Source organism: Ornithorhynchus anatinus, chromosome 15 (genome assembly GCF_004115215.2).
Source record: "Ornithorhynchus anatinus isolate Pmale09 chromosome 15, mOrnAna1.pri.v4, whole genome shotgun sequence".
Classification (NCBI taxonomy): domain Eukaryota; kingdom Metazoa; phylum Chordata; class Mammalia; order Monotremata; family Ornithorhynchidae; genus Ornithorhynchus; species Ornithorhynchus anatinus.
In genome coordinates this window covers 26,134,501-26,159,206 of record NC_041742.1, presented here as the reverse complement: position 1 = coordinate 26,159,206, position 24,706 = coordinate 26,134,501, and the positions used below count along the sequence as shown (strand labels likewise).

Here is a 24,706-nt window from a genome sequence, read left to right as displayed (position 1 = left end):
TCCCCTCACTCTCCTTCTTCCTCTCTCCTTCTTCCTCTCCCCTCACTCTCCTCTCTCTCCCCTTCTTCCTCTCCCCTCACTCTCCTCTCCTCCCCTCACTCTCCTCCCTCTCTCCTTCTTCCTCTCCCTCCTCACTCTCCTCTCTCCTTCCTCTCCCCTCACTCTCCTCTCCTCCCTCCTCACTCTCCTCTCCTTCTTTCTCTCTTTCCTCTCCCCTCACTCTCCTCCCTCTCTCCCTCTTCCTCTCCCTCCTCACTCTCCTCTCCTTCTTTCTCTCCTTCCTCTCCCCTCGCTCGCCTCCCTCTCTCCTTCTTCCTCCCCGCTCAACTCTCCTCTCCTTCCTCTCCCCTCACTCTCCCCTCGCTCTCCTCTCCTTCTTCCCCTCCTTCTTCCTCTCCCCTCACTCTCCCCTCCTTCTTCCTCTCCTCCTTCCCCTCCCCTCACCCTCCTCTCCCTCTCTCCTCCTTCTTCCTCTCCTCTCCCTCTATCCCTCCCTCTCCCTCACCCTCTCTTCTTCTCCCTCCTTTATCTCCCGCTGTCCTTGTCCTTCCCCTCCCCTCCCTCTCTCCCCTCCCTCTTCCTCTCTCCCCTTCCCCTCGCCCTCCCCTCTCTGTCCCCTTTCCCTCTCCCTCCTCGCTGACCTCCCTGCCTCCCGCCTCTCCCCGCTCCAGTCCGGACTTCCCCCTGCTGCCCGGATCGTTTTTCTCCAGAGACGTTCGGTCCCCGTTTCCTCTCTCCTCGAGAACCTCCGGCGGTTGCCCGTCCACTCCCCCAGCGGACGAAAACACCTCACCGTGGGCTTTAACACCTCGCCGTGGGCTTCAAAGGCCTCCGACCCCAGACCCCCTCCGACCTCACCTCGCCGCTCCCCTACACCGACCCGGCCCGCGCGTTTCGCCCCGCTAATGCTCACTGGGCCTCCGTCTCGTCCGTCTCGCGGCCGACCCCCTCATCGCCTTGTATCCTCCCAGCGCTTAGGACGGTGCTTTGCGCATAGTAAGCGCTTCACAGCTGCCGTTATTATCATTAAAATCCACGTCCCACCCCTGGCCCGGAACGCCCTCCCTCCTCAGATCCCCCAGACCGTTCCTCCCCTTGCCTTCGAGGCCTCGATGAAGGCCCGTCTCCTCCAAGGGGCCTTCCCTGACTCGGCCCCCCTCTCCTCTTCTCCCGCTCCCACCCCCGCGGCACAGGTGGCTCTATCGCTTCTCATTTATTTGTTGACGTCTATTTTATTTATTTACGTGTATTCGCGTCCGTCTCCCCCTCTAGACTTGAGCTCGTCGTGTGCGGGGAACGAACGCGTCCGTTGGGTATCGCGTCGTCCTCTTCCAAGCGTACGCTGCCTCGCCCGCGGGCGGCGCCGGGTAAGTAGGACTGAACGGTCGATCCCCGTCGTCCAGGTGAGGGGACCGAGGCACGGAGAAGCGGGGTCACTCGTTCGAGGTCACCCGGCGGGTAAGTAGCCGAGCTGGGATTGGAACCCGGGGCCTTCTGCCTCCTCGGTCCTTTTTCTTTCCCCACGCCTTGCAGACGGTGCCCGCATTCATTCATTCGGTCGCGTTTACCGACCGCCTGCCGGGTGCGGAGCGCTGTTCCGAGCGCCGCGCGACAATAAACAGACCCGTTCCCCGCCCGCGACGAGCTCACGGTCCAGAGGGGGAGACGGACGTTAATCTATTAAAAAATGACTTCTCTCTATTGACGTAAATAGATGTACCTAAGTGCTGCGGGGCCGGGAGGGGGGAAGGACGGAGGGAGCAAGCCAGAGGATGATTGCTTTGATCGGAAGCCCTCTGAAGGCAGGAATGGGGTCCCTTATTGTCCCCTCCCAGGTACTTAGCGCCGTGCTCGATAAGTAACGACCGGATCGATTGACCGACGCGTCGGTCGATCGGTTTTATTCCCATTTTCCAGCCGAGCGTTGGACGGGCAACGGAGGCTCTTTTTAAGATTTTAGACTGTGGAATCGAGACGTTTGCCCCGCCCTGTGACCTGGGGCGAGTTGCTTGACCTCTCTGGGCCTCCCTCATGTGGGAAATGGGGACTGACGCGATAAGCGGCTTAGGAATCCTGAGCTGGCTTCATCCTGTCTCGAGACCATCTCCCACCCAATTTCCTGATAATAGAGACACCTAGAGAAGAAGAAACAAAGGAGAGAGGAGATGTGATGAGCTTGCTTGGAGTAGATAATAAAAACAATCAGAGAAGCACAGTGGCTTACGGGCAAGCTCCCTCCCCGTTTGGACCGTGAGCCCATGTTGGGGCAGGGATCGTCTCCATCTGTTGCCAGATTGTCCGTTCCAAGCGCTTAGTACAGTGCTCTGCGCGGCGTAGGCGCCCAGTAAATACTACTGAATGAAGAGTCAGAGGGCGTGGGTTCCAATCCCGGCTCCGCCCCTTATCGGCGGTGTGACTTTGGGCGTGTCGCTTCGCTTCCCCGTGCCTCGGTTCCCTCATCTGGAAAATGGGGACGAAGGCCGGGAACCCCACGTGGGACGACCCGGTGACCTTGTATCGCCCCCAGCGCTGAGCACGGGGCTCGTGAGCGCTTAACAAATCCCGTCATCGTCATTATTAATAATAACAACAGCCACGGTGGTATTCGTTAAGTGCTTTCTCTAGGCCTGTTTGTTGTTGTCCTCTCCCAAGCGCTTAGTACAGTGCTCTGCACCCAGCGAGAGCTCAGTGAATACGAATGAATGAACGTGCCGGGCGCTACACTAGTTAGAGACGCGGCGTGGCTCGGTGGGAGGAGCCCCGGCTTGGGAGTCAGAGGTCACGGGTTCGAATCCCGGCCCTGCCACTCGTCAGCTGTGTGACCGTGGGCGAGTCGCTTCACTCCTCCGTGCCTCAGTGACCTCGTCTGTAAAATGGGGATTAACTGCGAGCCCCCCGTGGGACAACCTGATGACCCTGTATCTACCCCAGAGCTTAGAACAGTGCTCTGCGCAGAGTAAGCGCTTAACAAATACCCACGTTAATATTATTATTATTACACTAAACAGTGGGCTAGGTGGAAGCAGACCGGTCTGGACAATCCTGGACGGTTTGGACAAATCCCTGCCCCACATGGGACTCACAGCCTTAATCTCTATTTTACAGATGAGGGAACTGAGGCCCCCGAGAGGGGAAGTGACTCGCCTAAGGTCACCCAGCTGATAAGCGGACACGGGGGCTGTGCCGGGGCTCATCTCTACCCCCAGAGTTTTTAGTACGGTGCCTGACGCCTGATGTGCTCTTAGAAAATACCGTAAAAATGCAAAGAGGGAGTCCGGACTGCGGAGACGTTTGAAGGCACAGTCAGAAAACAGGAAGTCGTCGTGCTTCCGACTCCCGGGCCCCGGGCTCTAGCCACCAAATGGCGGCGCGGCCGGACCGAACGCGGTCACGTTCAACCACGCCTACCGTCTCCGGTCACCCGAGAGAGTCTCCTTCACTGAAGCGAGGTGGCTGGGGGACGGTCACGCCGGCCCAGAAACCGAACGGCTCGGAGGGAGCTGTCGGGCGAGCCGGGACCGCCGCCAGGCCCAGGCCGCTGGGCTTCCAGCGCCGGGCTCTGAGCGCCGGGGCCGGTACCGGCCGATCGGGTTTGGACGCCGTCCCCGTCCCACGTGGGGCTCACCGTCTTCATCCCCATTTGGCGGATGAGGGGACCGAGGCCCGGAGGAGCGAGACGACTCAGCCGAGGGCGCAAGGCGAGACGGGATGGGAAGCCGGGTCCTCGCGACGGCCCAGGCCCGGCCTCTGGCCGCGCCGCTCAGCACCGACCGACGGTCCGTAACCGCGGAGACGAGACGCGTTGCCGTTCTGGGCTGGAAGCGTCCTCGCCGGTCTCATCGATTGCTTGGATACGCTGGCGTAGCCTCCTCTCTTCCTCCGGAGAGCTCGTCTGTCCCTCGGGGGGCTCCAGGGGACGCCGGGAAAGAGACTGTTTTGGTCCCTCAGAACCCGCCGATAGTAAACTCCCGGCGGAGTCTACCGGTTATCTCGTCCTCTCCCGAGCGCTCGGCACACGGCAGGCGCTGGGTAAATACCGCCGACTGACAGGCCGAAGGATCGGACTCTTCATTCCGAGCACACGGGGGTCGGCGTGAACTCCGCCGACCGTAAACTCCCCGAATCTACCGAGTCTCGCATTCTTCCGAGCGCTCGGTACCGTCTCGGTGCACGGCGAGCGCTCAATAAAGTACCACTCAAGAGTCCCGTCGTTTCCGTTCGTCGCCGTGGTGTGGGGGGCAAAAATATTCCTTCTTCTAGACCGGAAGCTCCCTCCGGACCGTGAGCTCGGCGCAGGCGGGGACTCGGTGGCATTGTGGTCTCCCAGGGGCTTGGCGCGGTGCTCCGCACGCAGTAAGCGCTCGAGAAAGACGACGTCTAGGGTCACCGGTGACCTCCTCCTCGCCAAATCCAACGACCTCGACCCCGCCCCGATCTGATTTCGGGCGCTTAAGGGGAGAGGTGCTTTCAACTACCGAGTCCGGGCTCCGTCAGAGCGCCCCGTCGGCCGACCGGTCGATCGATCGATCAGTCCGGGAGAAGCGGTGCCCCACGGGGCGGAAGCCCAGCCGCCCATCTGGGTTTCGCCCCGAAAAAGTCTGGTTTCAAGAGCGTTTCGTCTCGGAACCTCCCCCGGCCCCCGCCGTTAGATTCCGAAAACCGCTTCCGCCGGATTTCATTCGTTCAGTCGTATTGATTGAGCGCCTACTGGGCGCGGAGCACTGTGCCGAGCGCTTGGAGGGTGCAGTTCGGCAACGGAGAGGGACGATCCCAACCCGACGACGGGCTCGCGGCCTCGGAGGGGGAGGGTTTCCCGACGGGGAGCGACAGGAAGGAAGAAATTCGAGAACAGGGCTCGTGACAGCCTCTCCATCCTCGCGTTCCTCTTCCCGTTTTTAAAACTCGGGGAGGTTTTAAGGCCGGTCTCACGCGTGGCCCAAGAAAGAAAGGAAAACCGTCGTTTCCGTTGAGCTCTTCCTATGCGCCAAGCACTGTGGTGGATAATCACCTGGGGCTCGCAGTCTTGGAGGGAGAACGGGGATCCAATCCCCATTTGGCAGATGAAGGAACTGAGGCCCAGAGAATAATAACGGACGATAGCGATGGTATTTGATAAGCGCTTACCATGTGCCGAGCACTGTTCTGAGCGCTGGAGCAAAGCGACTGGCCCCGTGGTCACGGGGCAAACGGTGGAGCCGGGATTGGAACCCGTGACCTCTGACTCCCGGGCTCTTTCTACTTGACCTGGCTGCCTCTCTCGACCTCTCTGTGCCTCGGTTTCCTCATAAAAATAAGGTGATTATCCCTCTAGACCGCGAGCTCGCGGCGGGCGGGGATCGTGTCCGTTGATTGCTCTGGCGTCCTCTCCCGAGCGCTTAGAACAGCGCTCCGCACACAGTGAGCGCTCAACAGGATTGAATGAATGCTGTGGAGCCCTTACTGTGTGCCAAGCACCGCCCTAAACGCTGGGGCGGATGCAAGTCAATCAGGTCAGGCGCGGTCCCGGTCGCCCGTGGGGCTCACGGTCTCCGTCCCCATTTTCCAGATGAGGGAACCGAGGCCCAGAGATGGGAAGCGACTGGGCCGAGGTCCCCCGGCAGAAGAGGGGGGCGGAGCCGGGAATCACGCGATGGTATTTATTGAGCGCTTACTCCGTGCAGAGCGCTGGGCTGAGCGCTCGGAGTGTCCAGTCGGGCAACAGATAGAGACCGTCCCTGCCCAGTGACGGGCTCGCGGTCGGAACGGAATCATCCGTGATAATGGGGAAACCCTGTGGGAGAGAGGGACCGGATCGGATCGGATTAGTCCCCATCTACTCCACCTCTCCGCCCGGTGCCAGTCACCCGTAGACCCTTAAAAAACTATCGATTAATATCCCGTGATATGATATCATAAAACGGGGGTCCAGCGGCCAAAGCGGACGTTTCGTCCGCATCTTCTGTCGTCGTTTAACAGCCATTATTAGCAGCACGCTCGAGGGACAGGAAACAAACCACACACTGAATGTCCTTGTGGTGAATTTTATCGGCCAAGAAAGAAATAGAATACGAAGGGTGAAGTTTCACCTTCACCACCGACGTCCACGAACCGTGCTGTGGTGTCAAAGCCGATAGAGATGCCGGGTTCGAGGCGCTCGGTAAGGTCCTCCGCACCCAGTAAGCGCTTAAAAAAAAAACGATCCAACGACTACATTGCGATGATGACGATAAGGACGACGATATCCTTGAAGCGCTCACTACGTGCCAAGCGCCGGTCTCGGCGCTGGGGTGGGCGCGAGGCCCCCGGGGGGCTCACGGGGTCTTCATCCCCATTTTACAGACGAGGGAACTGAGGCCCAGGGAGGTGAGGTGACCGGGGGCCCGTCGTGGCTCTGTTGTCCATTTCCAAGCGCTCAGTACAGTGCCCGTGGTGAGCGCTCAATGGATACCGGTGAATGAATGAAAGCTTGTATTCATTCATCCGTTCGTATTTATGGAGCGCTCACCGTGTGCAGAGCGCTGGGCTGAGCCCTTGGGAGAGGACGATACCTACCTCAGCGCTTCGTCCGGGGCCTGGCACATAGTAGGCGCTTCACGGATGCCATTAATAACGTTGGTATTTGTTAAGCGCTTCCTACGTGCAGAGCGCCGTTCTAAGCGCCGGGGGAGATACGGGGTCATCAGGCTGTCCCTCGTGAGGCTCACAGTTAATCCTCATTTTGCAGATGAGGGAACTGATGATTATTATTATCATTATCACTGTTATCACTACTCTCTTTATCAGTAGTAGCGGCAGTAGTTTAGCAGCGCGGCTTAGCGGAGAGAGCCCAGACTTGGGAGTCAGAGGACGTGGGTTCGAACGCCGCCTCCGCCACGTGTCTGCCGGGTGACTTTGGGCAAGTCGCTTGACTTCTCGCTGCCTCGGTTCCCCCGTCCGGAAAATGGGGATGAAGGCCGCGAGCCCCACGTGGGACAACCCGATGACCTTGTATCCTCCCCAGCGCTTAGGACAGCGCTCGGCGTTATTATCGTCGCTACTATCTGTATTCTTCGTACTAGTACTATTATAGAGAAGCAGCGTGGCCGAGCGGAAGGGGCACCGGCTGGGGAGTCCGAGGACCTGGGTTCCGATCCCGCTTCCGCCACTTGGCGGCTGGCTGACTCTGGGCGAGTCACTTCACTTCCCCGGGCCTCGGTTCCCTCCTCCGCGAGGAAGGGCGGAAGTGCTCGGCTCAGCCTACTTCCCTTCTCGGCCCCTCGGTTCCCTCATCTGTAGAACGGGCATGAAGGCCGTGAGCCCCACGGGGGACGACCCGACGACCTTGTGTCCTCCCCAGCGCTTAGCCCATAGCCGGTGCTTCACGGATACCACTGTTCTTATCATCGTTATCCCTACGGTGATCCGTATTCTCGGTCTCAGTACCGTCACAGAGAAGCTGAGCGGGAAGGGCGTCGGCTTGGGAGTCCGAGGACGGGGGTTCGGATCCCGCTTCCGCCCCTTATCTGCTGGGTGACCTCTTGCCGGTCACTTCACCGCTTTGGGCCTCGGTCCCCTCATCTGTAAAATGGGGATGGAGCCCGCGAGCCCCACGGGGGAACCTCGCATCCGCCCCGGCGCTTAGGACGGCGCTTGGCACGTAGTCAGCGCTTCGCAGATTCCGTTATCATCATCATCATCATCCCTACGATCTGTATTCTCCGTATTAGCGCTGTTATAGAGAAGCGGCGTGGCTGAGTGGAAGTCGGAGTCCGAGGGAGTCCGAGGACGTGGGTTCTGATCCCGGCTCCCTCACGCGTCAGCCGGGTGACCTCGGGCCAGTCACTTCACATAGAGAAGCAGCGTGGCTCAGTGGAAAGAGCGTGGGCTTGGGTTCGAATCCCAGCTCTGCCACGTGTCAGCTGCGCGGCTGTGTGGGCAAGTCATTTCACTTCTCGGTGCCTCAGGGACCTCATCTGTAAAATGGGGATGAAGACTGTGAGCCTCACGTGGGACCACCCGATGACCCTGTATCTCCCCCGGCGCTTAGAACAGTGCTCTGCACACAGTAAGCGCTTAACAAATACCGACATTATCATTATTATTGACTTCTCTGGGCCTCGGTTCTCTCATCCTTAAAATGGGGATGAAGACGGCCAGCCCCCTATGGGACAACCTGATGACCTCGTAGCCTCCCCAGCGCTTGCAACAGTGCTTGGCACAGAGCGCTCCACAGATCCCCTGCGTCGTCCCCCGGCGCTCAGCACAGTGCTGGGCACCTAGGAAGCGCTTAACAAAGACCGACGTCGGCATTGTTAATATGGGGGGGGAGAAAGGGTCACCGGGGCCCCGCCCCCACGTGGGCCCGAGCTTGGAGCCACGTGGGCCGCGCGCCCTCCCGGGGGGGGGGGGGGTCACGCGCCCCCCTCCCTCCCTCCCTCCCTCGCGTCGCGCGCCCCGCCCCCTCCCGCGCAGCCCCGTCGCGCGCGTGTGGGCGGGGCCCGGGCGGGCGGCGGCGGCGGCGGCGATTGGTGGGCCGGGGCGGGCGGGCCCGCGCTCATTGGTCGGCCGGCGGCGGGAGCGGCGCCCCTCGGCCGCGCGCGGTGGCCTAGGCGACGGCGCGGGCGCGCGCCAGGACCGACCGCGGGCGGCGGCGCAGGGAGCGGAGACCGCGGGCGGCGGCGGCGGCCATGGGCTGCTTCTTCTCCAAAAAGGCGCGGCGGAAGGGCGAGCCCGAGGACCCCCGGCCCAAGCAGTACAGCTGGGACAGCCGGGACAAGGTCGGTGCCCCGGCCTCTGTACTGAGCGCCCCCCGGACCGCGCTTGCCTGGGTTCCCCGGCCTCGCCGGTGGCGGTGCAGCGGGGGAAGCGCTCACCGCGGGCCGGGCGCTGTACTGAGCGCCCCCCGGGGGGGCCCCGGCTCACCAGGGTGGACCCCCCCCCCCGCCCCCAGCCCTTGGCCCACCCGGGGAGCCCAGCCCCAGGGGTGAGGGAGTGGCTCTGGCTGGGACTGTGGGGTGGGGGAAGCGCTCACTACGGGGCCGGGCGCCGTACTGAGCGCCCTCCCGGGGGCCCGAGGTCACCGGGTCGCACCCACAGCCCCTGGCGCGCGGATCAAGCAGGAGGCAGCGTGATTACTGTTAGGACGGGGTTCGGGAAGCGCTTCCTCTGTGGCAGGCAGTGGAGTGAGCGCCCCCAGAAGCGCCCCCCCCCCCGGCCCCCAGGCAAGGTGGGAGGGAGGGTGGCCATCGCTGGGGCTATTTGGGAAGCGCTTACTACGCGCCGGGCGCCGGACGGAGCGTCGAGGGAGACGCGAGGTCGTCGGGTGGGATCCGTGGCCCCCGGTCCGCGGAGGGCGTGGCGGAGTCAAGTGGGAGGGAGCGGCCTGACCGTGCTGTGGGGCTGTCAGACCGCTTACCACGTGGCGGGCACTGTACCGAGCGCCCCCGGGGGCCCGGGCTCGTCGGGCCGGACCCCAGAGGAAGTAGGGGGGAGTCCACCGTCACAGCGGCCTTCGTCGAAGCGCTTGGCCCGTGCCGGGCGCGGCTGGACCCAGCGCCCGGAGACACCCGAGGCGGCTAAGCGGTGACCGGCCCGGCCGAGGCGGGATCGGAACCCGGGTCCTCGCACCTCCCAGGCCCCGGCTCTACCCGCCGGGCCCCTCCGGGCGGTCACCGGAGCGGTCCCCACCCAGGCGGACGGAGATCCCGCTTTTGAGTCCCGCTTTTCCCTCCGGGAGGTGTCGGCCCAGAGAGGTCGAGCCACCCGCCCGGCGGAGACGAGGCGGAGCCGGGCCGGAGGGGCGGACTTGCCCGGCGTCCTCCTGGCGGCGGTGTTTATCGAGCGCCGAACCCAGCGCCCGGGAGAGGACGGCGCCGCGGAATCGGCGGAGACGCCGCCCTGCCCACGGCGGGGGTCACGGTCCGGCCTCGGACGGCGGGGCCCGGGTCCGGCCCTCTCGCGTCCACCCCGGCCCGCGGCGGGCGCCTCCCGAGCCAACGGGGAGAGGCGTCCCGCCCTCGAACGCGTCCGAGACTCCCGAGAGAGCCGCCGGAAACGTCGGCGAGGCCGCGGAGGGCGAGCGTCCCGACGGTCGGCGCTCCGCGCCGCGGTATCGCTCAGGCGTCCGCCGCGTGCCGGGCGCCGTGCCGAGCGCCGGGGACGGATGCGGGCCGGAGCCCCGCTTTACCAGACGAGGGAGACGGTCCCGGGCCCGCGAGGCGGAGGACCCGGGTTCTAATCCGGGCCCGCCGTGCGACCCCGGGGGAGGTCGGTCGGCACCTCCCCCAGCGCTCGGTACGGTGCCTGGCGCGTAGCGAGCGCCCGACGGATACCGTTAAAAAAAAAAAAAAAAAAAAAGCACGGGTCGCCAGATGGGAGTCGCTCCCCGCTGTGGCTTTCGCTTTCCATCTGAGGGCGGGACGTCGACGCACGTTCCCTCGCGAGGCGCCTACCGTGTGCCGGGCGCCGTACTGAACGCCGGGGCCGAGACGAGCGGGTCGGGTCGGACCCCGTGGGGCTCGCGGTCCGAGCCGGCGGGAAACGGGCTCGCCCACCCGTCGTATCGGCCCCCCTGGGGCGCCCGGTACGCGGAGGGAGTGGGGATCCCGCCGGCACGGGTACGAGCGGTCGCGCCTCGTGGCTCGCTCGGGAATCGAAATCGGAATGAAAATCGGCGTCTCGACGTTTCGGGGTCCGCGGGACAAGCCCCCCGGGCGGAATCGAGAGAGGCGAGCGGCGTCCGGTGCCGAACCGTGACACGTGACGCGTTCGGGGTCGCCCGTGTCGCAACGCTTCCCCTTTCCCCATAAGTCACGGTTTTGCGCCTCGATTTTCAGGTGCGGTTAACTCCCTTCCAGCGAGCCGCCGCCCTCGGAGGCGAAGACGGGTAGCTTCGCCTCCCGACGCCCCGGTTGTCCCTGTTGGTTTGCGCCCGGTACGTCCGAGGTCTCAAAATCGATTCGCCCTCGGGGTCCAAGCCAATCGGGTTCCCTTCCCGTGACCCAAGGCGGATCTCCCGGAAGCCGGGAGCCGTTGGCGCTTCCTGCTCGAACCCGGGCCCGGGCGTCAGAGGGACCCGGGTCCTAATGCCGCCTCCCGGCGTGACCTCGGACCAGCCCCTTGGCTTCCCCGCGCCTCGGGTCCCTCGTCCCCCGGCCCGCGTCGGTCCCGTCGTCTCGGTCGAGCGCCGCCGGGCGCGGGACGCTGCGCCGAGCGCCCGGGAGGGGTCAGCCCGACCCTCGCGGACGCGCCCCCCGCCCACGGCGAGCTCGGAGGGGGAGGCGGGCCTGAATAGAAATGAGAAAATGACAGATAGGGACCCGTGCGGGGCCGGGAGGGGAGATGGCGAGTGAAGGGGAGCGAGTCGGGGCGCCGCGGGAGAAGCGGAGAGGGGGGCGCCGGCCGGGAAGGCCGCCCGCGGGAGACGGGCCTTGGCTAAATGAGGCGCTCGAGAAGTCGGCGGCTCTTAGAAGGGGACTCGACGCGCGGCGGGCGCCCGGCCGAGGCCGTACCCTAAGTACGCGAATTATCCCATTCCGTGCGGAGGCCGGGCTAGATCCGGGGGAGGCGTCGACTCGGCGCGGTGCGGGCGGGGCGCGCTTTACCGCCTGAAAGTTTGGGGGGCCGCTGGCAGGCTCGATTTTTCGGATCCGGTCAGGTTTAGCCTGAGTCGCTCCTTCTTCTTTGGTTCCGAGTATATCGGTATACGGGTTATCGATCGATCGATCATCTGTCTATCTCTCCATCCATCCATCCATCTATACAGACACACACACATCTATATATGTAACACACGCATGTATATATTATATACATAGATGTACAATATATACATATGTAATATATGTGCATATATAATGCACACACGTCAATCACACATATACATATATAACCTGTTTTCAGATATGCGCACACACATTACACATATATTATACATGTATATACATGTATGTATATATTGCATTTGTATATGTTATACATGTGTATATATATTTTATATGTATGTATGTGTGTTTATATGTGTGCGTATATAATAATGTTGGTATTGGTTAAGCACTTACTAGGTGCCGAGCACTGTTCTAAGCGCTGGGGGAGACACAGGGGAATCGGGTCGTCCCACGTGGGGCTCACGGTCTTAATCCCCATTTTACAGATGAGGGAACTGAGGCACCGAGAAGTGAAGTGACTCGCCCAAAGTCACACAGCTGACAGGTGGCCGAGCTGGGATTTGAACCCATGACCTCTGACTCCAAAGCCCGTGCTCTTTCCACTGAGCCACATGTTTCTTCATGTATATGTGTGTGTGTATATATGTATGTATATAGGTGTGTATATATGTATATATATATATGTATGTATGTGTGTGTGTGTATTTTTATATATATATATATATGTTTCAGTATTTATGAGTATCAGTGTGGTGGCCTTCAAAGCCGAAGGGTGCAAATGATGCCTTTTCAGATTTTGCTTCCGATTTAAAGGCTGACCTCTCAACCCTAAAGGGGAACCTGTAAAATGGCGAGGAAGAGTGTGAGCCCCACGCGGGGCGGGGACCGCGTCCAACCCCAGTAGCTCGTGTTGGGAACTGATCCCATTTAACAAAAAAGAAAATGACGATTTGACCGGCACGCCCCTAGTTAACAGCGGTGGTATTTAAGCGCTTACTATGTGGCAAAACACTGCACTAAGCACCGGGGGGATACAAGCGTGGGAAGCGGCGTGGCTCGGTGGAAGGAGCCCGGGCTTCGGAGTCAGAGGTCACGGGTGCGACTCCCGGCTCTGCCGCTCGTCAGCTGGCTGACCGTGGGCGAGTCGCTTGACTTCTCTGGGCCTCAGTGACCTCATCTGTAAAATGGGGATGAAGACCGTGAGCCTCACGTGGGACCACCCGGTGACCCTCTATCTACCCCAGCGCTTATGCTCTGCACAGAGTAAGCGCTTAAATGCCAACGTTATTATTATTATTACAAGATCAGGCACCGAGCGCCCGGGGGAGTACGACAGAAACGGACACAGCCCTGCCCACAACGAGCTGACGGTCTAGATGGGGAGACTGGCGATAAGCGAAATAAAGACGTGAAGGAGAAGGAAATAAACACACCGAGTTTACAGTCTAGAGGGGGAGACAGACGTTAATAGAAATAAATAAATGAAAGAGATGAAAATAAACACACCGAGTTTACAGTCTAGAGGGGGAGACAGGAATAGAAATAAAGAAATGAAGGAGATGAAAATAAACGCACCGAGCTTACGGTCTAGAGGGGGACACGGGACTAGAAATAAAGAAGTAGATAAATTACAGAGATTGGCGTAGAATCGGGCAGATTCCCTCGCGGCGTCCTCGACGGACCGTCCCAGCGGCAGCAGGCGGGCGCGGGCTTCTAAGCGGGGCGTCTAAAGGCCGCCGGGGATGTTCGGGTCGGTCTGCCGACGGTGACCGGCGCGGTCTTTCCGCGCCGGAGAGCGGCGACGTTCAGGCGGGGTCCGCTTCCGCCCCTGGCGCTCGTGGAACGGCCTTCTGCCGGCAGAACTTGATAATGTTGGTATTTGTTAAGCGCTTACTGTGTGCGGAGCGCTGTTCTAAGCGCCGGGGGAGATACAGGGTCATCAGGTGGTCCCTCGTGGGGCTCCCGGTTTTAATCCCCGTTTTCCAGATGAGGTCACCGAGGCGCCGAAGGAGGAGTGAAGCGACTCGCTGAGAGTCACACCCAGCCGACGGGTGGCGGAGCCGGGATTGGAACCCATGACCTCGGACTCCCAAGGCCGGGCTCTCGCCACCGAGCCACGCCGCCTCTCTACTTGGGAAAAGCGGCTGCGGACGATGGTTTTCTTTCGCCGTCCCGGCGGAACGACCTCACCCGGGCCTCTCCCGGCTCTCGACCGGGCCCGTGAGCGGGGAGGCGTGAAGCGAGCGAGGGAGCGGCGTGGCCCGGCGGGAGGAGCCCGGGGCTTGGGAGGCAGAGGCGGTGGGTTCTAATCCCGCCTCCGCCGCCTGTCAGCTCTGCGACTTGGGGGCGCGTCACGTCACTTGGCCGGGCCCTCATCTGTAAAACGGGGATCGAGACCGCCAGCCCCACGCGGGCCGAGCCGATCACCTTGTGTGTCCCCCCCCCCAGCGCTTGGAACGGTGCTTGACGCATACTGAGCGCCTAACAGATATCGTCGTCTTTCTTCTTCTTATTATAAGGAGCTGAGGCGCTTGATTCGAATTGCTTTCTTAATGATTTCCGGGCCGATAGCTGGAGGAAGAGAAAGGAACCGTCGTATTCCCCCAGGCGATTTGGAGATGAGCCTGTCTCCACCCCGGCGTTTAGGACAGTGCTCGCCGCATAGCGCTTAACAAATGCCATCGTCCCCGTTATCGTTATTAGCCCCGAGGGGGGTGGGCCTGATGCCGATGCCCGGTCACCCGTGCCCGCGGAGCCCTGTGTGTCGGCTGCTGCGGGGAAGAGGTGCCCGGAGTTCGATTTATCTTTTCTAATGGAAGCGCAGAGCACTGTCCTAAGCCCTTGGGAGAGTAAGGGAGAACCAAAAACAGCCTACGATAATAATAATAATAATAATGGGACTTAGAAAGTGTTCGCCATGTGCGGGGCACTGTACTGAGCGCTTGGGAGAGGAGAGCCCAACAGTATCAGCGGACACCTTCCCCGCCCGTAACTAGCGGACGGGCGGTGGCGTTCATTGAGCGCCGACAGCGTGCGGAGCACTGCGCTAAGCGTCGGGAGGGGACGGCCTATCGCCCGCTAGTGGCGTTCCCCGCTCACCAAGAGCTGACGCTCTAGAGAGGGCTCCAGCCATTAATATAGATCGTTAAGCGCGATTCGGTAAATTCCTCGGTTGATAGACACGTTGCGGATCTCTACGCAAGCCCCCTGAGGGTGGAGTGATTTTTTTTTTCCCCCCCCCGAGGTTCTTGCGCAGAAACGAATTTGCCGCTTGATTTTTCGGAGAGGTTTCTCCGGGCCCCTTCCGGAGCTGGCGGCTTGCATTTTCATTTTCTCCGATTCTCTCCGAAGCCCGCAATAGGGAAGCGCAGACGGGACGTCCTGACCTTGTGTCACGCGGGGGGGTTGGGATTTTTCGGGTTGGGAAATAAAAATGATAAAAGGGCAGTCCCCGTCGGCTTCATTTTAAGAACTCTCCAGAACCGAAAAGGTAAACTCAGCCCGTTCCGCCTCGCTCCCTCTTGGTTCCGCTCTGTACTGGAGTTGTTTGGGGCACCGTGGAAACCCAGACCCTTTTTTTTTTTTTTGCTTCATAAGCGGACCGAAAAAGTATCCGACGTGGAACGAAATCCCCCGCCCGTAAAACGAAAGCGTCTGGGGTTTGTGCGTGGCAGGTTGAATCCCCTTCGAAATCCCCCTTCCGATATAGCGGTTGAAAGCGTTCGGAAACCCTGCCGCTCCCTCGCTGACCTCCGGGCGTTGAATGGATGCGGGGTGAAGTGAAAGTCCGTTTTCTTCCAACCGTTGAAACGGTAGCCGGCGTCGAGGGGGCAGGGAACGGGTCGGTGGGTGCCGCGTCCCTCCCCCGGCGTCGAGCGCGGTGCAGTAAGCGCCCGAGAAATCCCATCGAACGGGCGACCGAGCGAATGAGGGGGAGGTTTTTCCAAATGGGACGAAATCTCCCCGAGGATTGTTTTGCTTTTCGGAATCACATCGCCCTAGAGGAGAACATCTCAAAAGGCTCCCGGTGTCCAAGGTTTCTCTGTCGGGTCTTTACCTCCGCAGAACTTTCCGCAAAGGAATCGATCAGATTCCTAAATGGGCCGGATCTCCGGGCCCGGTGCCCAGAGGGGCGCCTGGCGCGTAGTCGGGGTTTAACGCACGTCGGAATAAAAAAGAGTCGGCCGTACAGCCGGCTGACCGGGGAGCGGCGCGTTTATCAGCTATCTACCCCGGCACTCAATTCAGGGCTCAGCACGGGAAGCAGCGCGGCTCAGTGGAAAGAGCCCGGGCCTGGGAGCCGGGGGACCGGGGTTCACGACGTGCCGAGCGTCGTGCCGAGCGCCGGGGTAGATACGGGGTAGCCGGGTCGTCCCACGTGGGGCTCGCCATCGTCGGCGAAACGGGGATTGGGTCCGCGAGCCCGACGCGAGGGTCTGGTATCTCCCCCCCCCCGCCGGCGCCTAGAACGGTGCCTGGCACGTAGTGAGCGCCTAGCGGGTACCATAACCCTTACAGATGATCATTAGGTAGCAGAGCGCCCCGCCAAATGCCGAGATAGACGTGGGATGATGAGACCGGCCGCGGTCCCCGTCCCAGGCAGGGCTCACGGCCCACGGGGGACGGGAAAGAGGAGTCTCCCCCCCCGTTTTACAGATGGGGCAACCGAGGCCCAGAGAGGCAGGGCGACTTGGCCGGGGTCACGGAGCGGGCCGGCGGCCGAGCCGGGACCGGAACCCGGGTCTCCCGCCTCTCGGCTGTAGAGTCCGGAGGGCGGGGAGCGGGTCGCCCGACTCGGTCGGGCCGCACCCCGGGACGGTTCCATCCACGGTTCCGATCCCGCCTCCGCCCCGTTGCCCGCGACCTAGCCCGCGGGTCCCGTGACTCCCCTGGGCCTCAGTCCCCTCCTCTGGAAAACGGGGACGGAGCGCGGGAGCCCCACGTGGGCCGGGGATCGGGTCCGACCCGATCTGCCCGCGTCCACCCCGGCGCTTGGCACGGGGGGGGGGGGGGGGGCAGACGGTCGGCCCCCCCGCCCCCCGCCTCGAGCCGCCGGTTGAGGTTCTCCCTCCTCTCCGTCCCCAGGTGGACCCCAGAGACTACACGCTGAGCGGCTTGAAGGGGGAGACGGTGGGCCGGCTGCCCGGCCAGGTGTCCGGCCGGCCGCTGGCCATCCAGGACTGCTCCGACTGCCGCATCTTCATCTTCGACCACTCGGCCGCGGTGACCGTCGACGACTGCACCAACTGCAGGTTCTTCCTGGGGCCGGTGAAGGGGAGCGCGTTCTTCCGCAACTGCCGGGACTGCAAGGCCGTGGTGGCCTGCCAGCAGTTCCGCAGCCGGGACTGCGCCGAGCTGGACGTGTTCCTCTGCTCCGCCACCCAGCCGGTCATCGAGGCCTCCAGCGGCGTCAGGTGCGGGTGCTTCCAGTTCTATTACCCGGAGCTGGCCTCCCAGTTCAAGGCGGCCGGCCTGAGCGTCTTCAACAACTGCTGGAGCCGGGGTCACGACTTCACCCCCGCGGCCGGGGAGGACCACTGGAGGCTCCTGGCGGAGGACGGCGGGCTGCGGGACTGCGTCCCCCCGCCCGCCGCCGAGGAGCTGAAGGCCGTCCGGGTCAGCGCCGAGGCCGGGCGGAGCATCGTGCCGGTCACCTGGGGCCACAGGCCGAAGCCCAGCGACGAGTCCTGCCTGGCGGTGCTCTTCGCCGGCGATTACACCACCGCCAACGCCAGGAAGCTCATCGACGAGGTGAGGGCCTGCCGGGCTTGGCTTTCCCTTCCCTCCCCCACCCGCCCTCGGGACGCCGGCGGAGCCCTTCCCCCCTCGCCGGCCCCGTGACCGGCCGCGGGTCGCCCGCGCGATTCCTTTCCGTTAACGTGCGTCTCCCCCTCTAGACTCTAAGCTCCTCGTGGGCGGGGGCGAGTGTCTGTCGACTGTGCTCTCGTCCTCTCCCAGGCGCTTAGCACAGTGCTCTGCACACGGTAAGCGCCCAGACCGTTGACCGACCGATCCCGTGCATCCGCCGTCGTCCTCGGGCGGGCCACTTAACCCCTCTGGGCCTCGGCAACCTCGGCCGTAAGACTGCGAGCCCCACGTGGGACGACCCGATCGCCTCGTATCCACCCCGGCGCTTAGAACGGTGCTTGGCACGCAGTGAGCGCTTACCGGATACCATTTATTATTACAGAGCTACGCGTATAGATGTGCGTATATCTATATATGAAGAGATGTATGTTTTTATAGACGTGCATCTATCTATACGTAAATATATATTCACTCCAAAGTATTTATTGAGCCTTCACCGTGTGCAGCGACAGATAAATCTCTCTATAGATAAACGCAGGTCTAAATGTATATAGATGTGCGTCTGTCTAGATTTACAGGTATCTCTATTTGGGTATACAGATATGCGCGTATCTATAGATAGATAGCTATCTATCTTTACTTACGGTATTTGTTAAATGCTCACTAGGTTCCAGGCACTGCCGGGGTAGATTGAAATTAGTCAGGTCGGACTAGGTCCCCGTCCCATTTAAGGGCTCGCGGTCTTTCTCTCTTTTTTCTTTTAAATGGTGCTTGTTAAGCGCGTACTCCGTGCCGGGCACCGTACTCGGGTAGGCGCAAGCTGCTCGGGTTGGACACAATCCCTGTCCTAATTTTTTCTTTATGGCACTGGTTAAGCACTTATTACGTGCCGGGCACTGTACTGAGTAACAGGGAGGATGGACGTGAATCAGGTTGGACACGGTCCCCGTCCCCCAGGGGACTCGCAATCCAAGCAGGAGGGGAGAAGAGGAGAACTGAGGCACAGAGAAGTGAGGCGACTTGCCCAAGGTCACGCAGCGAGCAGTTGGCGGACTCAGTCGTATTTTTCGAGCGCTCGCTGTGTTCAGAGCATTCAGGAGAGCACAGTACGGTGATAACCAGACGCAGTACCCGCCCACAAGGAGCTACAGGGGGAGGCAGACATGAAGAGAAATAAAAGAGAGATGGACATGAGCGGCGAGGGGCCGGAAGGGGTGTGAATAAAGGGAGAGAGTCAGGGCGACGCGGAAGGGAGCGGGAGGAGGGGAGGGCGTAGTCGGGGAAGGCCCCTGGGAGGAGACGGGCCCTCGAAAAGGCCCGGAGGCGGGGCGGAGTCGTCGTCTGGGGGATTTGAGGAGGGAGGGCGTCCCGGGACGCGGGCGAGACGGAGGCCCGGCGAGAAGGTTGGCGTTCGAGGAGCGAGGCCCGCGGGCCGGGGCGGAGTAGGAGCCGGGATTCGAACCCAGGTCCCCCGACTCCCGGGCCCCGGCGCTTCCCGCCGGGCCAAAGAGGTACGGAAGGCAGCCGGAAGGCCGAAAACCACGGAAACGGCGGAAGCGTGGCTGACCGGCTCGTCTTTACGAGGAAACGGAAATCCTAGGCGGTTCACCGGGGCGGAGCGTAGAAATGGGAAGCCGCGAGGCCTCGTGGATCAAGCGCGTTTCCGGGAGCCAGAGGACCTGGGTCCTGATCTCGGCTCCGCCCCTCGCCTCGCCCGGGGCCCTGGGGCGAGTTGCATCGCTTCTCTGGTCCTCAGTTTCCTCAACAGCCGAACGGGGACTCGGTCCCACTTGACCGCAAACCCCGTGTTGACCGGGGCCCGAGTGACTCGTAGCTACCCCGACGCTCACGACGGTGTCTGAGCCGTCGCGAGCCCTTACCGAGTACCCCTCAAGACCAAAACGGCCCTCCCGACCCAGTGGTCCGTTAAAAAGCCAGCCGCAAAGAGTTTCAGAAATCTGTTAGTTCACCAAGACTTTTTACCGGTCTCTAACTCCTTCCTCCTGCTTCCTGCCTGGTTCCCCTTTTCTGAAATCCGGACGGAGTAGTCTTCTCGCCCCAGAAAATTCTTCTTTTTTCTTTAATCTTCCGAGCTAACCTCTGAACCTCCTCTTCCTTTTTTCCTTCTCCCCCCCTCGCCTCTTTTCTCCCCCTCTCGTATTTAGGGAACCGAATCAGACGTCCCTTACGCCCCGGCTTGCGTGTCCTTCGTTCCGTTTTACTTATCGAGCGGCCGCCGTGCGCGGGGCGCTGTACTAAGCGCGCGGGCGAGGACAGTCGAACAATGAACAGACACATCCCCTGCCCGCGGCGAGCTGACGGTCTAGAGTAAGGCCACGAGCGTCCTCGCGGATAACCTTACGACCTCTCTAAAACAAAAGCAGGCGACACCCTCCTACCCTAGAGTTCTTTATTTCAGCGTGTAGATGTTTTATGTTTTCGTTCTTATGGTATTGGTTAAATGCTTGCCGGGTGCCGGACACCGTTCTAAACGCTGGGGTGGACTCGAGCGAATCGGGTTGGACACCGTCCCACATGGGGCTCACAGTCTCACTCCCCATTTTACAGATGAGGGAACCGAGGCACAGCGGAGCGAAGCGGCTCGCCCGAGGTCACGCGGCAGGCGGGCGGCGGAGCCGGGATTAGAACCCGCGTCCCCCAGACTCCCGGGCTCTACCCGCTAGGCCGTGCAGCTTGTGGGGAAGGGGGATAGTGCGGGTGTCAGCCGGAAAAGACGAGGGTCGCGACGTCGGCTGTCTCTGGGATTCAGATCCAAAGAAAGGAAAATGAAAGCGGGACTGGGGAGACGAGAGAGGAGGAGGAGGAGAGGCGGGGGGGGATGGGAAAGTGGGGAAGGACGGGGATCGGGAAGGGAATAGGGAGGAAGAGGAGGGTTTTAAAGTGTCATTTGGAATTATCTGCAGGGAGTGGAAGTCATGTCCGGTACCGGTACCGGAACTCGTTGTGGGCAGGGAACGTCTCCGCGTATTTTTATATCGAAGTCTCCCAAGCGCTCGGTACAGTGCTCTGCACGCACGGGAAGCGCTCAAAAAATGCGACGGAACGAATGAACGAAGCGCTTTGATTTAGCCCAGAGGCCACGTTTCCGTTCCCCAACGGTCCCGGGTGGTGAGTCTATTTTCAAACCTGATTCAAGGGTCTGTGTGTTCCTAACAGATGGTTGGCAAAGGCTTTTTACTGGTTCAGACGAAGGAAGTGTCGATGAAAGCTGAGGACGCGCAGAGGGTTTTCCAGGAAAAAGCATCCGATTTCATCCCGCTCCTGGATAAAGGTACATTTTGGGGATGTTTTTGCCTGGAGAGGTTGTCCAGAGACCCTCTCTGAGGGAGACAAATCGGACTTGGAAGGGTAACGGGCTCGGGGGCACCGCGTCGGCCTCCTCGCCGGCCTCCCGTCTCTCCCCGCTCGGGTCCGTACCTCTTTCCTACGACATGGTCCGGGCCACGTCTCCCAGCTCCTCGGGAACCTCCGGCGGTCGCCCGTCCTCCTCCCCGGCAGACGGAGACTCCTCGCCGTCGGCTTTAAAGCATCCGCTCACCTCACTTCCAACCTCGCCTCCTTACCCTCCTCCTCCGGCCCGGAACGCCCTCCCTCCTCGGATCCCACGGACGATTCCTCTCCCCCGCTCCCAAGCCTTCTCCATCTCCTCCGAGAGGCCTTCCCTGACTGCGCCCCCCCTTTCCTCGTGTCCCACTCCCACGTCACCTCGATTTGCTCCCTCGATTCACCACCCTCCTCAGCTCCACAGCGGGTATGAATTTAGCCATAACTGATGCATCGTCACGAATGGCCGTCTCCCCCCTCCGGACTCTAAGCCGCTTGTGGGCAGGGAACGTGTCTGCCGATTGTGCCTTCCCCTCCTAAGCGCCCAGTACGGTGCCGAGTAAGCGCTCAGTGAATACTTCCGATCGATGGACTGATTCGATCGCTCACTCCTTTCCTGCCGCCTTCAAATACGCGTCAGTCTTGCGCTGAAAAAGCCATCGCGCGATCGCGAGGTTTTATCTCGCTCTCGTTCCGTCGCCCGACGCCTCAGAACGAGTTGTATTGGACCCCCACCTCCATTTCCTCTCCCCCGCAGCTTCTCTCTTGATCCACCACCCTGTCGATTCAACCCCATCCTCCTGCCTTGGTCTGGGAACATTTCGAGAATCGGCGACGCGGTTTTTGTTTTCTCACAGGGTCTGTGGTCGCCTTAGAGTTTAACGGAGATGGTGCGGTCGAACAATGCCAGAGCATCGTCAGCGACATCTTCAGCGGGACCAAGGTGAGCTTTCAGTTGCTCAGTAAGGAACAAAGGCAGATTACGCCTACTTCAGCGCTTAGTACAGTGCCTGGCACATAGTAAGCGCTGAACAAATACCCTTATTATTATTACTGTGATTATTACCACCTCAGAAACGCCCTGATATAGAGGAGTACTGGGTCCGTAAAGTTCCTTTTTGTCGGAGAATCGTCCGTAAGTTGTCTGTTTTCCCCCCGTCCTTCATATCCTCCCCCTTTGTTTTCCTCTTAGTTGAAAGAACCCAACGCGGCCCAGCGGCTAGAGCCCGGGCCCGGGAGTCAGATGGACCTGGGTTCTAATCCCGGCTCCGCCGCCCGTCTGCCGTGTGACCTCGGGCGAGTCGCTTGACTTCTCCGGGCCTCAGTTACCCCATCTGTCAAATGGGGAGTGAGACCGGGTCCCACCCGATTTACTTGTGTCCACCCTAGCGCTCGCTAGAGTGCCCGGCACGTAGAGTAAGCGCCGAAGAGATACGCCGTCGTTATTAATATTGACAACGGGACGGAGGGGTCCCGACCCGCGCCGCGTTCTAACCAGATTCGGGCCGGGGCTCAACCCACTGGGCCACACTGCTTCTCTGTTGGCTGGAGTGGTCACTGGGTGCCCGCCGTGATTAAGCCTTCTGCCAGCGAACGGAGAAGCGGCGTCCTGGAAATGAGAATGGAGAGCGGCAGCTGGGTGCTCGTGTTATTGTCGAAATACTCCCGAGAAGACTAGACTCCCCCGCCCACCTCTCAAATTAAAACAATGACCTTTTGGTAAAGAATATTAATAATAACGATGGTATCTGTTGGGCGCTCACCACGTGCCGGGCGCCGTTCTAAGCGCCGGGATCCATAGAAGGCTATCGGGCTGTCCCACGTGGGGCTCACGGCCTCAATCCCTATTTTATAGAGGAGGTCACCGAGGTACAGAGAAGTGAGGTGATTTGCCCACGGCATTAGAACCCACGACCTCACCCAAGCCCTCTGACTCCCAAGCCCGGGCTCCTTCCACTGAGCCACGCTGCTTCTACGGAAGAAGATCAATGAAAGAAGCAGCGCTTTTTAGGGTGAATGGTTGAAATATCTGCAAGCGTCTACGTACGCCGGGGACAGATGAGTTTTGGAGGGAAGAAATGGAAAACTGTGTTCTTTTGAATCCGTCGGCCTTGTTTTTTTGGTGGTTCGGATCATCCGACCCGATAATCTCGCGTCCAACGCGATCATCTTTTATCTGCCCCAGATCTTAGAGAAGCAGCGTGGCTCAGTGGAAAGAGTCTGGGCTTGGGAGTCAGAGGTCACGGGTTCGAATGCCGGCTCTGCCACTTCTCAGCTGCGTGACTGTGGGCAAGTCACTTAACTTCTCTGTGCCTCAGTCACCTCATCTGTAAAGTGGGGATTAACTGTGAGCCCCACGTGGGACGACCTGATGACCCTGTATCTCCCCCAGAGCTTAGAACAGTGCTCTGCACATAGTAAGCGCTTAACAAATATCAACATCATTATCTTTTTTTTTTTTTTTTTTAATGGTCTTCGTTAAGCACTGCCAGACACTGTACTGAGCGCTGGGGGACATACAAGCTAATCAGGTTGGGCACAGTCCCTGTCCCGGGTGGGGCTCACAGTCTCAATCCCCGTTTACCAGATGAGGAAGGAAACTGAGGCCCAGAGAAGTAAAGCGACCCGCCCGAGGTGTCACAGCGGAGACGAGGTGGAGCTGGGATCGGGAACCCAGGTCCTCCCGCCTCCCGGGCCGGCGCTCTACCCTCTAGGTCACAAGTCAGCACTTAGAAATACCATAAAAATTGATACGGATTTAGCAAAACCCACAGTAAGGAAATGCCAGTGCGTCAGAAGGGAAATTCCAAGTTGTCCAAATACCTCCCCTTTGAGTCTACCGGAGGTTGCCGTTACGAAAGGAACTCAATTCAGGTTTTCAGCCCTGACGATGCCGGTGGAAAATACGCATCAGGCCGTTTTCAAACCATCTAGTGTTGGACTATTTTATATCTTCAATATTCTTCGGGGGCGGGTAGCGAGTGAAGAGAAGAGGCGGAGAGATGCTGAAGACCGTGGCTCTGTCTCGGTGGGTCTTCTAGAAATAAATGCCTCTCTGCTTCTTTCAAAATAGATCTTCGTATCCGAAAGCAAGCTGGCAGCGGCTCGTGATGTAGACAGCTTCTACAACTTCGCCGACCTGCAGATGGGAATGTGAAATCCCCCCCAGACCTCGACCGGCGGAGCGAGGCTCCTGTTTTTCGACGCGTACGTGTAGGTCGGGCTCGTATACTTTTTTGCACTAGGGAGGTCTTCATTTTATACCGAGGCTAAAATGTTAAGAGGCTATTTTTGAAGGAATCTGTCGATATCGGGTGCGTCGGTTACCCGCCGCGGAGCAAGTAGTTTGTTTTTAAATTGAGAAATTCCGTACGAATAATTGTCAGATTTCCCCCCCTCCCCCGCCCCCTGCACCCCCCAAGAAATGCACTTTCCGCCCTAGAAATGTGCATTCTTTAAACCGGACTTTCCAATGAACTGTGACAGGTGAACATCTGCAGTGAATTTTAATAGGTGAAAGCTCTCCTGGAACATACTTGATGGGTTTTTTTCTAAATGCAATATCTTCTTAAACCAAAACATCTCACCACATACGTGCACAGTACATTTTTTAGATTGATTAGAAACCTTTTTGAATTTTAACCTTTTTGCACTTCAGGACTATCCTATGAGGGGGGAAAGAATCTCCTCACCAAATACATGCACAGGACATTTTTAGATTGATCGGAAACTTTTGTGAATTTTAACCTTTTTGCACTTCAGGACTATCCTACGGGGGGGGCGGGGGGGGGTGGGGGGGCGGGAATCAACCGTTTAAAACTTTAGCTTTTCGGTCTTCTCAAACCATTCAGATTACGATAGTGGTTTTTGTTAGATCGTTGAACACTTGTAGACGATTTTAAACGCTGGGTTTTTTACGGGGGGAGGGG

The 24,706-nt window shown here is 60.1% G+C and overlaps 1 protein-coding gene and 1 long non-coding RNA gene across 2 annotated transcripts; both read left to right on the top strand.

Annotated features, from left to right (window-relative positions):
* Window positions 1–654: 654 nt before the first annotated feature.
* On the top strand, window positions 655–4,203 carry LOC114817018. The gene is made up of 3 exons (XR_003764858.2): window positions 655–996; window positions 1,273–1,367; window positions 3,106–4,203. It is a non-coding gene; the product is annotated as an uncharacterized LOC114817018 (long non-coding RNA).
* A 4,402-nt stretch (window positions 4,204–8,605) lies between these two features.
* Window positions 8,606–24,500, top strand: RP2 (RP2 activator of ARL3 GTPase). The gene is made up of 5 exons (XM_029079972.2): window positions 8,606–8,735; window positions 16,710–17,375; window positions 20,610–20,724; window positions 21,635–21,720; window positions 23,851–24,500. The coding sequence occupies exons 1-5, from the start codon at window positions 8,646–8,648 to the stop codon at window positions 23,932–23,934; spliced, it is 1,041 nt and encodes a 346-aa protein (XP_028935805.1). The 5' UTR covers window positions 8,606–8,645; the 3' UTR covers window positions 23,935–24,500.
* The last annotated feature ends 206 nt before the right edge of the window (window positions 24,501–24,706 follow it).